This window comes from Egretta garzetta, unplaced genomic scaffold (assembly GCF_000687185.1).
Source record: "Egretta garzetta isolate BGI_Z169 unplaced genomic scaffold, ASM68718v1 scaffold234, whole genome shotgun sequence".
Classification (NCBI taxonomy): Eukaryota; Metazoa; Chordata; class Aves; order Pelecaniformes; family Ardeidae; genus Egretta; species Egretta garzetta.
The window spans coordinates 1,094,115-1,107,019 of NW_009259528.1; the positions used below are offsets into that span (position 1 = coordinate 1,094,115).

At 46.7% G+C, this 12,905-nt stretch overlaps 1 protein-coding gene across 1 annotated transcript in view; it reads left to right on the forward strand.

Annotated features, from left to right (window-relative positions):
- PRKG1 (protein kinase cGMP-dependent 1) overlaps window positions 1-12,905 on the forward strand; it is a 490,065-nt gene that overhangs the window by 372,816 nt on the left and 104,344 nt on the right. Inside the window, exons 8-9 of the mRNA XM_009637557.2 lie at window positions 2,308-2,385; window positions 6,604-6,698. Of these exons, the coding sequence (XP_009635852.1) occupies window positions 2,308-2,385; window positions 6,604-6,698 (173 nt within the window). The remainder of the gene's footprint in view (window positions 1-2,307; window positions 2,386-6,603; window positions 6,699-12,905) is intronic.

Here is a 12,905-nt window from a genome sequence, read left to right on the forward strand (position 1 = left end):
GCGTTGTTAGAGGATGGGGAAGGACAGGTTGATTCAAGCAAGAAGAATTGTGATAAGGCCGGGTAGAATTAGCTGTGAACGAAATGGGTTGAAATACGTGAAGATGAAGCTGTGGACCTCAGGAAGGGCATGGAGAGAGGTGCCAGTGAGGAGGAGGTCAAGTGAAATGAAAGCTCTGCGCGTTCGGGTGCTCAAGGAAGGCCTGGAGGAGTGCAATTTGAGTGTTGGAAGAAGGGCTTGCACTATTTTCAATGAGATTAGAGCCCGGGGGAAAAAAGCCTACAGTACGCAAGAGATGCTAAAGTGAGCAGCAGCTTCGGATCCTTCGGAGCTCAAATTTGTTCTCCTTCTGTTCCTTGCGTGGAAGCCTGGGTGGGGAGGTTGGGAGGCTCGTGGGTGGGACTCGGAGATGGCAGCAGGACAGTGAGCCCCAGCACCAAGTGCTTGGTGCGGTTGTAGCTGGTGGCTAAGGCCAAGCCATGGCCTTGTAGGAACAAGGTTTTGTCCTGTGGAACGTGTTACCTGGCCACAAGCTGGGAGTCAGCTACAGGCCAGTATCAGCTGAAAATTGAATGCAGGTTGCCCGTGTTAAAATTGGAACCATCTGACCAGTGTTTTCAGTCATTAGGTTTTTGGGTTGCCTACAAGATTCCTCTTGAGAGGGTACGATCCCAACACCGTACAAACCCAGGCCCTTTCAAGGGGCCTCAACAATGTGCATCCTCAAAATCCACTCTGCAGAAACAGCCCACATAAGAAGTGAAACTGCGGGTTTGTGTCCATGGTCTCCTCCGGGCGCTTCCCGCTCCAGCACATGGAAATAGGAAAAATGCTGTGGTTTTTAGATCTATCAGAGCCAAATCCAGATCAGGACAGCCCTCAGGTGAAGTCTTCCTCACCCACCTCCTCTGGTCCCTTTTCTGAAGACTGCCATGATAACATTGGGTATTTATGGTCCTGTTAGGGAGCTTTATTTTTTAATAATCCTCTGGAGAGTTCTGAGCAGTATTAATTAGTGACATACTGCTTTGACATCCTGATTTTATTTACCCAGAGGGTTTTTTAGGATGGCATAAGCACCCATAGAGCCTAGCTCTATGTATTTTAAAGAACTAAACGAAGTAATTCTGTATTATAGTTCACTTGGATGTCTTTTCTTTCTCCCAGGACAATTACTTTTCGTCGGTATCCCCGCATGCCCACTGGTCCCAAAGCAAGGAGCTGCTTTTCTCAGATGTAACAGATACATTTACATGAGCCTTTACCACCTTTACCACCTTTTCATGGTGGAGTCTGTTATCAGCCTGTAAGTGGCACCAAAAAGGTTGAGTGTAGAGATAAATAAACAAGCGCAGGTCAATAAAACAGCCTTGAAAGAAAACAGCTCAAGCCTATCCAAATTCTCGGATTCTGAGTAATTCCTCCGTCTCAGCTCCACTCCATCCTTGCTGTTGTTTATACGTACTTGGGGGTGAAACGATCTGGCTTTGTGCTTTTGTGTGGCTTCAGACAGAAAACCTGGCAGGGGTTTGCCTGGTAGGAGACGCCGGGGAGGGGGTGTGGGAAGCTCGGCGCGTGCCCCGGCCTCTGCTCGCTGTTGCCCCAACGTTTGCTGAATTTGCAGGGGGTAGCGCATCTCTGGAGAAAATGCCGGGGGGGGCTAAAGATGAACGCAGGGTCTTTATTTAGAGCGTACCAGCTTTTATTTGTTTGGTGATGTATACATGCAGATTGGTTTTGATGGGGTGATACAAGGGCTGAAGCTATCCTATTAAGTTTAGATGCGAGTGTTGATAAGCTGTGACATAAATTTAGTAAGGAATATTCCACAAAACAAGGGAAAAAAAGATGGATTGAACTACTATAATAACAGGAGAAGAGCAAAAATCATTTGTGGAATAAAGCCTTTGCTAGAAAAGCTGGAAAAATACCAAAACCAACCAAAAAATGGAAAAGAACTATTTTTACAACAGACATATTATTGCAGTTTAGTTCATGTACTGTACTCTCTGTTGAAAATTCCTCTGTCTGGTTTACTTAATACAGATGGATTTAGGCCGTGAGGATAATTCATCTGGGCAAAAGCTGGCACGAGCACAGTCAGAAGACAAATGGGCCAGCCCTAAATGGCTCCATTTTGATTATTATATTCCTTGACACAGGACAATTCTTAAATCACAGCCAATGTCAAACTGGGATAAAATTGGTCCAGGGTTATGTTTCCATAAGCATTATCTTGCAAAACTGCCAAACTGTCTCTGGTTCTGTTGTTCATCTTAATTTTTTATTTAATTTTTTTTTTTACAGACACATTACGAAAGCGGAGAGTATATTATACGACAGGGTGCCCGAGGGGACACTTTCTTTATAATCAGCAAAGGAAAGGTGAGTCGACAGCCTTTCGCGGGATGATGGCAGCGCTGCGGTGACGTGCTCTCGACGTTCAGTGCCAGCCCGCGCTTCCCCTCTCCCCCCCGAGGCACAAGCGTCGCTGCACTTGACATTTAATTAAACTTCTTGGCACTGTATCAGTCGGGAAGCGTGGCCTGGAGGGGAGAAAGGAGATCTCATACTGTTCTACCCATGTGCTCACAGTGAACACTTTGGGGTTGAAAACAGTTGTTGAGTCTCTTGGTAAATGACCAAAAAGCTCTTTTTTTTTTTTTTTTTTTTTTTTTTCCTGACGCATACCCTACAGTACTCAACGTTTTCTTTGCTAAGTATCCCCTATCCCTCTTATGAGGCTGACTTCCAGACTTCATTCCCATGGCTATCACTTCTCAGCTTCTCCAAATTAGATAAGAGGAAGCCAGAGAAGTCTGAGCTCTCTCCTTGGGGAAGAAAAAAGGGCTAAGTTTCCGTTCCACTGCTCACAGGGAAAATATGTTTTTCGACCTCTTTTCCCATAAAATCCTGATGGGATTTTATAGATAAGAGTTTTTTTCCTTCCATTCAACTTTTTTTATTATTTTTTTAGCTGGCCTATTACACTTGAGATACATTTGGCTCCTTTCCATGTAGCAGGATGGAGATGTTCAAGGGACTACACAGTGATTTCCCACTGCAGATGAGATGTGATACACTGAAAGTAAACACAAACGGGTAAATATGCTTGAAAGTAGGCCAGCCCCAGCCTCCTGGTTCATGGATCTGATGTCTGCACCGAGGCGCATATTAACGTTGGCCTTGCGTAGCTAAGGGTAGCAAAAACCCCGTGGCATCTGCAGGGGAAGAACGTGGGCGTTGTATGCGCCATTGGGTTGTTCCCAAGGCAGCTGTCAGCTCTCGGGTACTAAAACTGGATTTTCGTCATCGTCTTCCACTCTCTATCTCTGGGAGCCAGTCTTCATCGGAAGAAAAAGCTGGTCTTTTTCAGGTGAATAAGATATGGACAAATTTCTGAGGTGAAGGTAATCATGGACCTCAGAAAGCCAAGTTCTGTGGTATTCCCTCATGCCCCTTCGCTTCCCACCACTCCGAAGTAGTATTTCTTCTTCTCCCAGAGTAAGGACAACCATGATGCACACTTCAAACCTTCCCCCACCACCACCCCCTTTCTTAACGGGCAAAAATAACGGGAGGGTTCACTTCTCTCCCTCACTGAGTGTTTGAAGCCCTCCTTGCCATGTTGTCCAGCCTGGTGGCGACAATGCTTTTGCCCCGGTTGGTCAGGTGGATCCCATCCCTTCCTAGCAGTTCTCAGTCTCCAAAGAGGGACCCTTGGTTGTAAAAACCAAATCCCTGTTGTTGACCCCAGCTGGGCCTTCAGTTGTCGACCTGCACCTCCTCGAGCCCTTACACCTCACCTGCAGGACGGAGGAGGAAACCACCCATGCCCTTGGCCGTTGCTCCAGAGCCCTGCAGTCCTGCTTGTGATGCTCCTTGGCTTTATCCCTGGCCTTTGCTACTTCATCTTACTGTGACAGCTGATGGCCAGAAAAATGGAGCTAAGATAAAACAACGCATGTGGGCTTGTGGAGAAATTCCCAGACCCTCAGCTGGTTCCTGACGGAAATTCCCACAGGGACAGTTAAATTCTGCCCGGTTTTCTCTTCCAAGCTTCCTGATTTGCAAAACAGATGCCAGTGACTGGTAGAAGATGGATGGAGTTGGAGAGAATTTAATTTTAATGCCTGTATTGGGACATAAGAGCTACACAGGGAATGTAGGAGCTAACCCGCGCTAGGGGTGCAGCCCAGGATAGGGGGAATACAGCCTCAGCGGTGAAATAGGGAATAAACCCGACCTTAATAAGCCAGGAGAAACGCTGGCTGCAGCTCCTGTACCTGGGAGGTTTACCTTCTGCCTTCAGCAGCATCACCTGAGTGTTATCGGTGAAAGCGACTTTTAATGAAAAGTGCCTTGCCTTTTATGTCAGAGCGCCTGTAGTGGCAGTCAAGGGAATGGAGATGACTTTTTACGTGTCTGAGCCCAGCACTCCTCTCACAGATGCTTAGGAAGGCTTCTACTCCCTCTTCTTTCAGCCCACGCTCCGGGGAAGTTTCTTTCCAGAGCACAAACCTTTTCACCTTTCTCTCCCTCAACTCCGTCCACCACACTTGATCTCGATCCAGAGCCCGTGTCGTTTATTTCTGATGGCGAGTTTCCTCAAGTCCAAGTGAACAGAAATCAGAAGTGTGTTCACAACGACCTGCACGCAGAAATCTGTTGAGTGCTACATCAGGTGAAAACGGCTCGGTCCGTTCTGCTTGCTAAAGGCTGCTGCTCCGCGCCTGCCCTGCCCCTCGCCTTCACCTGGCTACGGTGCGTGCCGTGCCGCCGTGCACCCCTCTTCCTTGGAAAGCCGTGGTGTGGCACCACTTTAACGCGGGATGGTGCAGGTTCTTCGTTGGCACGTGGCTATTGAAGGGGCTCAGCGCTTCGAACCACGTAGATCATCACGCTCCGGCAATCCATTAGCACTCGTTGCTAACTTGCAGTCGCGGAGAAAGCTTAAATACGCATCAAAGTTCCCTTGGTTTGTCCACGTTTTTTTTTTTCCATCGGCTACAAATCGTCCTGGCTCATCCATTATGTGTTCCCTACCCTCATCTGATCTTCGATGAGTTGCTGCAGATGTTGAACGCCATGCGGTGGAGACTGAGCGCTCATTAGTGACTCAAACCCACCGGTTTTACCATCCATAAAAAAGATGGGAGGAGATGTGGGCCACAATTGTAAATTTAATAGTGAAATTAAACTGCGATGTCTCTAAATCCGAAAGGATGTGCCTGACATCCCAGATTTTGGCTCTGTGCCTTTGCATAAGCAAAAGCTCTGATTAAAGCTAAACAGCCTGGAAAGGAGAAGCAGATGAGAGATTTCCTCGTGTGTGCAAGGCACCTCCAGAGAGTTGCTCATCCCAATTACATATTGGACAGCTCAGGCTTTGGAAACGCCTGTCCCTCTCCCCTGACCGCAGACAGGGACTGGACAACTAGGTTTATAGATGGTGAACGGCGGGAGAGGTGATCCCCACCATGCACTGATAGCAGGGGGCTGTATCTCACCTGTCTGCTCATGCTGTAAGGGGTACGAGTTACCTCGGGTAACAGCTGAAAAGGAAAAAATATTTCTCAGGGAGGGCCATTACATCAAGAGCATTCATCTTTCGTGGAGCCCTTTCCATCCTTGGTCTGTCGTGCCATCCTCAGCCCCAGCGGGATGTGGGGGGCTTTGTCATTACATGGCAGCTGGGATTTATATCCCGGACTGGCACAGGAAGCCAGAGCCAAGGGTGTTCAGGTGATCAATTGCTATTTTTCTTCTGAAATCGTTTCAGAAAATAAAAAGGACACCCACCCACCTCCACCCCCCGGTGATAGGAAATCATCGCTCTCTGATGTGAAGTCATCTTCCTGTAGATGCAGTGCCAGCTGCTGCAGCTTAGGCTTACGCTAGGTTACGCTACCCATGGTTTGCAGTAGGCAGCAAGGCTGCTTTCCCCAGCAGTAATTGCTTTTCTCTTGCACTGCCAGAATAAAAAATTAAAAAATAAGGTGGTATTTTCCTTTAAATGTCAATGACAGTACTTGATTTTTGCTCAGCTAGAGCTACCCCCTCCCCGAACGTGAGAGGCAGTAAGAAGGAGAGGAGGCATCTTCATCCTGCAGTGCTCCAAAGTGGTTCAGTTCCATTATGTCTAAATGTCGATTGGTTTGGTTATTCCGTTCCCTGAAGTGAACTCAGCAATGCAAGAAATCATGCAGAGCAAAGCTAACGGAAGCCTGTGCCGTGTGTCTGTCTGATACACAGAAAATATCTGAAACTTCCTTCTGCCACTCACTCCATACGGGCAATGACTGTGCTTGTGCAGCCAACTCCATGCTTAGAGTTAAAAACCTTCAAAAAACCACAAGTATTGCATTTTTGTAAGAGTAGTAGGTATGTTAGTGGAAAATAACTGCTCGTTTTCTCGGATGGTTGGTTGGTGATGCTGAGGGAAGAGTGCAGGACTCTGGAGAATTACGTGGTTCCCAGAGGAGATACGGACCAGAGCTTCTCCCTAGAGATCTGGCAGATGACGAATCCTTCTCAGAACAAACAAGTTTTATTTTTTAATTAAAAGTTTTCTAAATGCTCTGGGGTTTGGCTTTTCAACAGGTGAATGTCACTCGTGAAGACTCCCCCAGTGAAGATCCAGTCTTTCTCCGCACTTTGGGGAAAGGAGATTGGTTTGGAGAAAAAGCCCTTCAAGGGTAAGTGCTCCTTTTGATGTAACTCTTACGTTAAGATGATTCCTCAAGGACTTTTGCAGCCTTCAGAGAGCTCTTGCAGCTTGAAAAGAGATTGGGAATGGGTTTATGCCTTTGGGGTTGGGTGTTATCCCTTGATGTTGCGTGTTGCAAGGACAGCTGAATGGGGAACTAAGGTTTGTTCTGCAAGAGAGTGGCCAAATGTAGACCTTCCCGTGTTTGTAGGCATCAGGAAATAGTTTATCTTTGCACTGTCTTCCCTGTCCGTGTGTTTGAAGGTCAAAATGGTTGACATGTTGCAACTCTGGAGTATTTTTCATGTACTGTAAAAGCGTAATCGTGGTCTTCTTGATGGGGTTGATGGCTGAAGGTAGGGCAGTGGTGGTGGTTTCTAAATTGTCTTCCTGGGCATGTATGATTTTGGTGGAGGTGGGAATGGCATGCGAGTGACCTGTTTTATAGAAACATTTTCCTTTGGGGATGAACTAAAAGAAGAGAAACTGTAAATCCATATTCAACAGACGATTATTATAAAAATCTGCTTTATTTCCATAGAGCTTCTCTGCCGTTGCAATGGTGCTACTCCTAAACTGTCCTTTACATTGCTTCTTTTCCCAGATAAGAACCTAAATATTCTGGTTTTCATTAAAACCTTCATTGCCAGAACCTGGAAACCTGTTTGAGTGCCCCACCTTTCTTGCCCTTTCCATCTTATTTCTTACCAGTTTCGTTTCTTTTTTCCCAGAAATTCTTTTCCACTGTTGCTCAATAATAACTTTTGAAGGACTGCAGGGGTTTATTTACTCGGTTCAAAAGCTGGGGGGATAAGACCGATTCCCAGCAGCTGGAAAACAGCTAACTCAGGAAATGGTGAGACGGGTTTGCGTGCTGGTGTCTTCAAACATTCTGGGTTTTGCAAGACCCACCCAGAGTGCCCCCTGCACTTCACAGCCGCCTTGGCTATCCTGGAAAGGAAAAGTGCAGGCTGGAGTGGCTTTTATTTTATTTTATTTTAAATGTATTACTATTTTATTTTGTAAAATGGATACTCCCATTCAGACCAATCTCCGCTCTCACGGTAAAACGCCGATTTTCACGCTCCTTTGCTGTGAGACGCTGCCTACTCTTCCTTTTCTTTTACAAGCACAAATTTCCACTTATTACAAATCACCCATTGGGAGGTATCTAACGAGTTTTAATTTACAAAATACCCTGTCATTCCTCTCAGCCCTCGCTGTGCCCCAACGGTTGTGTCTCGAAAAGCTTTTTCAGTGTCCTTGACTGACCTTCTCGGTGAACATGCGTCGTGCTTCATCTTCATCGGACGCCTTCCTCACAGCGCCGTGCTTCCACTAAACCCTTGCCGTCTGCTGGCCTATAAACCTAATTGCCTTGAATTTTCTTGGGAAAAGAGAATGGGATGGAGGATCGGAAACGTTTATTGCTCGATGACGTAGAGGCAGTCACACAAGTGTGTCTGTGGCAAACAGGAGCCTCATTTCAGGGGGCCATTGTAAGACCTCTACGTAGAAAAATATTAAAAAAAAAAATATATATATATATATAAAAGGTATGGATATCCTATAGGATAATACAGTTTAATTCCTGTTTCTCCAGGGAGAAGTACTAGTCCTTCTGTTGCTATCAGTGTGCTTGGGGAAGAGGCATCCAGCCACCAAAGAGTTGGGGAAGGGTCTGGGGAGCAGCAGAATTACAGCATAAGCAAGAAAGTGGGATCTGTGGTGGAAAATGGATGGGAGAACATGGGAGGTTCCCATCTATAGCAATTTCTCTTGCTGGCGGCCTTGGCATGAAGCTGTTCCTTGCTCACCTGGGGTTGCAATGCAGAGAGAATCACTATTCCCATTTCAGCCCAGTTAAGAACAGGGGGGAAAAGAAAAAGAAAGAAAAACCAGCCTTAGGGTAGAAATTCAGTTCAGGATAATGTAGTTTTCCAGCCAGGAGCCCCATGGAGATGAAGATGAACCCACAGTGGTCATCATAACACTGAAGTAGTGCTTCAGATGCTGATGTGCAGGAGGATGAGACTAAAAACAACCAAAAAAGACCATTTTAGCTTTGGCTAATAGGAGGGAGCAAGTTGGGAAGCGCTTTTCATCACCCCTGTTGCTAAATAACGGGGCTTTCTTGAAGTCCAGGGTGTTTTGTAGAGCTTCTCCTGCCCAGCACCTGCAATACTGTGTGCACATGGCCTCCAAGGACCCGCTGGAAGTTATTCCATCTGTTACCTCAGCTGCTTTCTACGGTCATTACAAGCTTTGGGTGATCCTGAAAGGTATTTCAGCCATTGCGGCTGTATTCCCCATCCTTCTGCCCTCCCCAGATAGATCCCTGCTCATAAAGTCAGACGAGACCTGGGAGGTGGGAGCAGGGGATGATGGCTGATGGATTTTGACCCATCACCCCGAGACACAGGGAACACCAGAAGCTTTTAAAGGGTTTGGAAAAGCTGTTGGCAAACCCCTGAAACAAAACCCTCCCATGGGCTTTGGAGGGTAAGAGCTCAAAAGCCTGGACAGCTGGAAGCGAGGCGGCAAAGTGACACTGAGATGGTGTCACCATATGGTTCCCCGCGGGGCTGGCTTTCTTCCTGCAGGCATCTGGCCCCTGCTGGGGTCGGGAGAGGTGGCCAGATGGACCTTCAGTCTGACTCTTCTCCTAAGGGCACACCACGGCAGTAATTAAACGCTGCTAAAACGTCTCCCTGTCCTGTCCAGGCTGGCTTCTGGTCTTTGGGTGCCCTGGTCTCAAAGCCCTCAGACAGGGCATTGCTGAATGAAGATATTTTATGATACTGCTGTTGCAAAGGAAATTATGAAATCTTCACCAGGGCCTTTGCAGTTTGTTTAATTGCATGATCGCAAGCACGTATTGCTCGCTGACATAGTTGCTTCGCTTTCTCCAAGTACACATTCTTCACCCTTCATTTCTTCATAAAACTCAAGCCAGTATTACGCTAGCTTTCGCGGGAGCTTGTGGTGTCTTCAACTGGTTGCCAAAAGCTCGTGATGCTCCGGGAAGTTCCCGGGCAGGGAAGAGGCTCCCAATTGAGGGGCTCATCCAAAGCCTTTTCAAATGAGCTGGCAGGTTCACCCCGGTTGTTGTTAGGCTCTAACTCACAATAACGCAGCTATGCCTGCGTCACCCAGCAAAAACGAATGTGTTAATTAATTAATTCAGCCCCCCCCCCATATCCAGAAATGGGGGGAAGGACCCAGAGGGACAGAGGGAGATGTGTCGGCTCCCGCAGCGTTCTGCCTGGGAGCGCCGGGCTGTGCCTACCCAGGTGAAGATCGCCTCTGCTTGTCCAAAGGGACGGATCGATATTCTTGACAACTCTTGTTTTAAATAAGAGCACAGAATGAAAGCCAGAGGCCCATCTGGGCTGACGTTCTGTCTTTCACAGCAACCAGAACCAACTGCTGAAGAACATCCTGAACCAGAGCTGGTGGCTTTAATAATTTATAATCCTTGGTGTGTTGGTGATTCACTTTTCAAACACGTGCGAGCGGCTTTAAAATCCACGGCCTTCTGTGGCGATTGGTGCCACAGTTTAAGTGTGCGGGATGAGAGCAAACGCCGATTTTAATGTGGGGTTTTTTTGGATGGGCCAGCTGCTCCTCTTATGAGAGCAAGTTCCCAGATGTGCAGTTGACTTCTTGATTTGCAGAGAGCTCAGGACTCTGGTGTCCGAGACTACAGATGCGACAACAAGCTATTTGCTGTGAAGACAAACAATAATTTTTCTTTACTGTGTTTACAGTTTCTAGCATCTTAAATGACTTGGTAAGATTGCTGGAACTCAGTCCTACTTTCTCTCTAACAAGAACCAGACTTCTGACGTAAAGGTGTTTGGAACTGGAGCTGGCCGACTGCGGTATCGTTCTGCGTTTTGGCAAGCAGCCGTTCAGGCGCTAATTTGAGGCTTTTGACTAATTTCTGTGCGGGTGATACAGAAAGTTGGTAACATCTCAGTCAAGCAGGTGGTGGTGAACCTTCCCAAAAAGCCGGGCAGCTTTTCAGATTTGCTCCGCGTGGCAAGTCACCCAAGAACTGCTCTTGCAGGCTTGAATGGGCAAAGGGTTTCTTTAGGACGAGCGTAACGCAGCAAGGAGAGCAATTGCAAAAAAAATCCCCACAAAGGCTCTTCCCGGCCTTTTTGGATGAGCACTTGGGAAGCTCGAGTAGGGCTGGAGTTAAGCGGCGAGACGATGCATCGGGGCTTTCAGCCGCTTGATTTTGCCCATTGTCAAATACCTCGCTTCCCAATTCCTTGAATTTCGGGGCAATTGACTTGGAAATGAGATGCAGCTTTATTTTATAATAACGCTGAACAAAACCCATTGCAGTCGGCCGACAGCAAACACCGTGTTGAGAAGGAAAAACAAACGATTATGTACTTAAGCAAGATCAGCGCACGCCAGAATTGGAGGCTTTTGTGCCTTATCAATCGCCCGCCTTGCGCTGCATTTTGAGCGGCTGCTTTGCATTTCACAAGGCTGTTTACATGAAATGCATAATCATGAAAATACATCAGTACTGAAGGAATATAGACTCTGGTATTAATAGAAGGCTTGTGCACAAAATAGGCCTTGTTATTTATTGCCTAAAAGGAAAAGAAAACAAATATCTGGCTTTTTATTTACTCTATCAAACAAAAAGCTTCTTGGGGGAAAAATAGCCATTAGGAAACAATTAGCAGTAAATTCAAAATTTTACTGCTCTTCTAACAAAAAGAACATAAATAAAGTTGCTCCCCTTTCTACAGGGAAGTTATGCTCCGAGCCAACTTCAGTTGTCAAATGTAGTTAATAAATAATCAGGTTGGTTTGAGTTAAAGATAGTAGTCGTTGGTTTATAAGAGCACAGCTTATTAATAGCTCTGGCTTTTTTACAACTGAATCATAGCCTGGGAACTAAAGCTGTGTGTTTGCTGTCCTTTGAGGATGCAGCCCGACGGAGCAAGCACAATATTCCTCCCACCGAGTTTAGAATCTATATAATGTTGGGCAACAAGGCTGTGCCAGATGGAGGAAAGCAGAATTACAGGGGGTTTATAGTTACAGATATATTTGCTTACACTTACTGCAGTGAGCAGCTCTGGAAATTTTTCTGATGTCTTTTTGCCCGAGTGTTATTTCAGAGCTTGCAAGAAACCCAGCTGCGGCAGTAGGGAACGCGTAGGAAATGCCACAGAGGTTCATAGCGCTGCTTGTCACTAGACAGCAGCAAAGCTGCTGGGGTATGCTCGTGTAAAAGTGTATGTTCTTCTTATTAGGGTTTTAAAATAGCATGGTTTGGGGCATGTGTCCCCTCGTACGAACCCGGTTAGTGCCGGAACGGGCTGCAGGGTTAGGTTAAAGGTTGGACTCGATGATCTTAAAGGTCTTTTCCAACCAAAGTGATTCTATGATTCTATGATCTGGTGGCCCTTGCTTGCTTAGAGAGAGCCTGAGCCTGCGGTTTGCTTTTCTCCTCTGGAGGCTGTGGAATAGCCTGGAAGGGCTGAAGGCTGCTCCTGGTGCTGGCTGAGTCCTCCAAGCTCTTCCCCTTTGCCTCTTTCTATGGGGTTGGGGTTTTTTTGCAGACAGTACCTGTGCTATGCAAAAGAAAAAAGAAAACAAAAACCAAACAAAAAAACCCCCCTAATTTCTGTCTTGCAGCAACTTGTAATGTTCTGGGGTTTTTACCTTCTTAGCTGGGACCTTTCCATCAGCACGTTGCTGTCAACAGTAAAGGTTGATGATTGGATCAAGACATTGAACCCTAAAATGTAAAAAATATGATGCTTTTCTCAAAATGCTGAAACGCTGTGTTATGACCAATGTTTCTGGTTGGGAAAAATATCCATAATCCAAACTAAATGTGTTAGTAGGGAGAGGGGAAAAACATCCCTACAGAAGGCCTCCAGAGGAGACGGCGTGTTTTCTTGGGAAAACGCTTCCTTCAGAACGCTCCTGCTCAGTCTGTTCAAGCTTGGAAGCATTAAGTGCAGCTGAGAAATACAGCACTGAATTGCAATTCTCTCGACTTCCTTGAAAAAAAAATAATTTCAGTACGAATTACTGCTGGGGACGCTGCGTGCGAATCCCCAGGCTGGCAGCCGCCCCGCGGAACGGCCCGGGGCGCAGGCGGGCTAGGTCATGGTCACCAGCCCTCGGAGCGGGTTTGTAGCGAGGCCTAATCCAT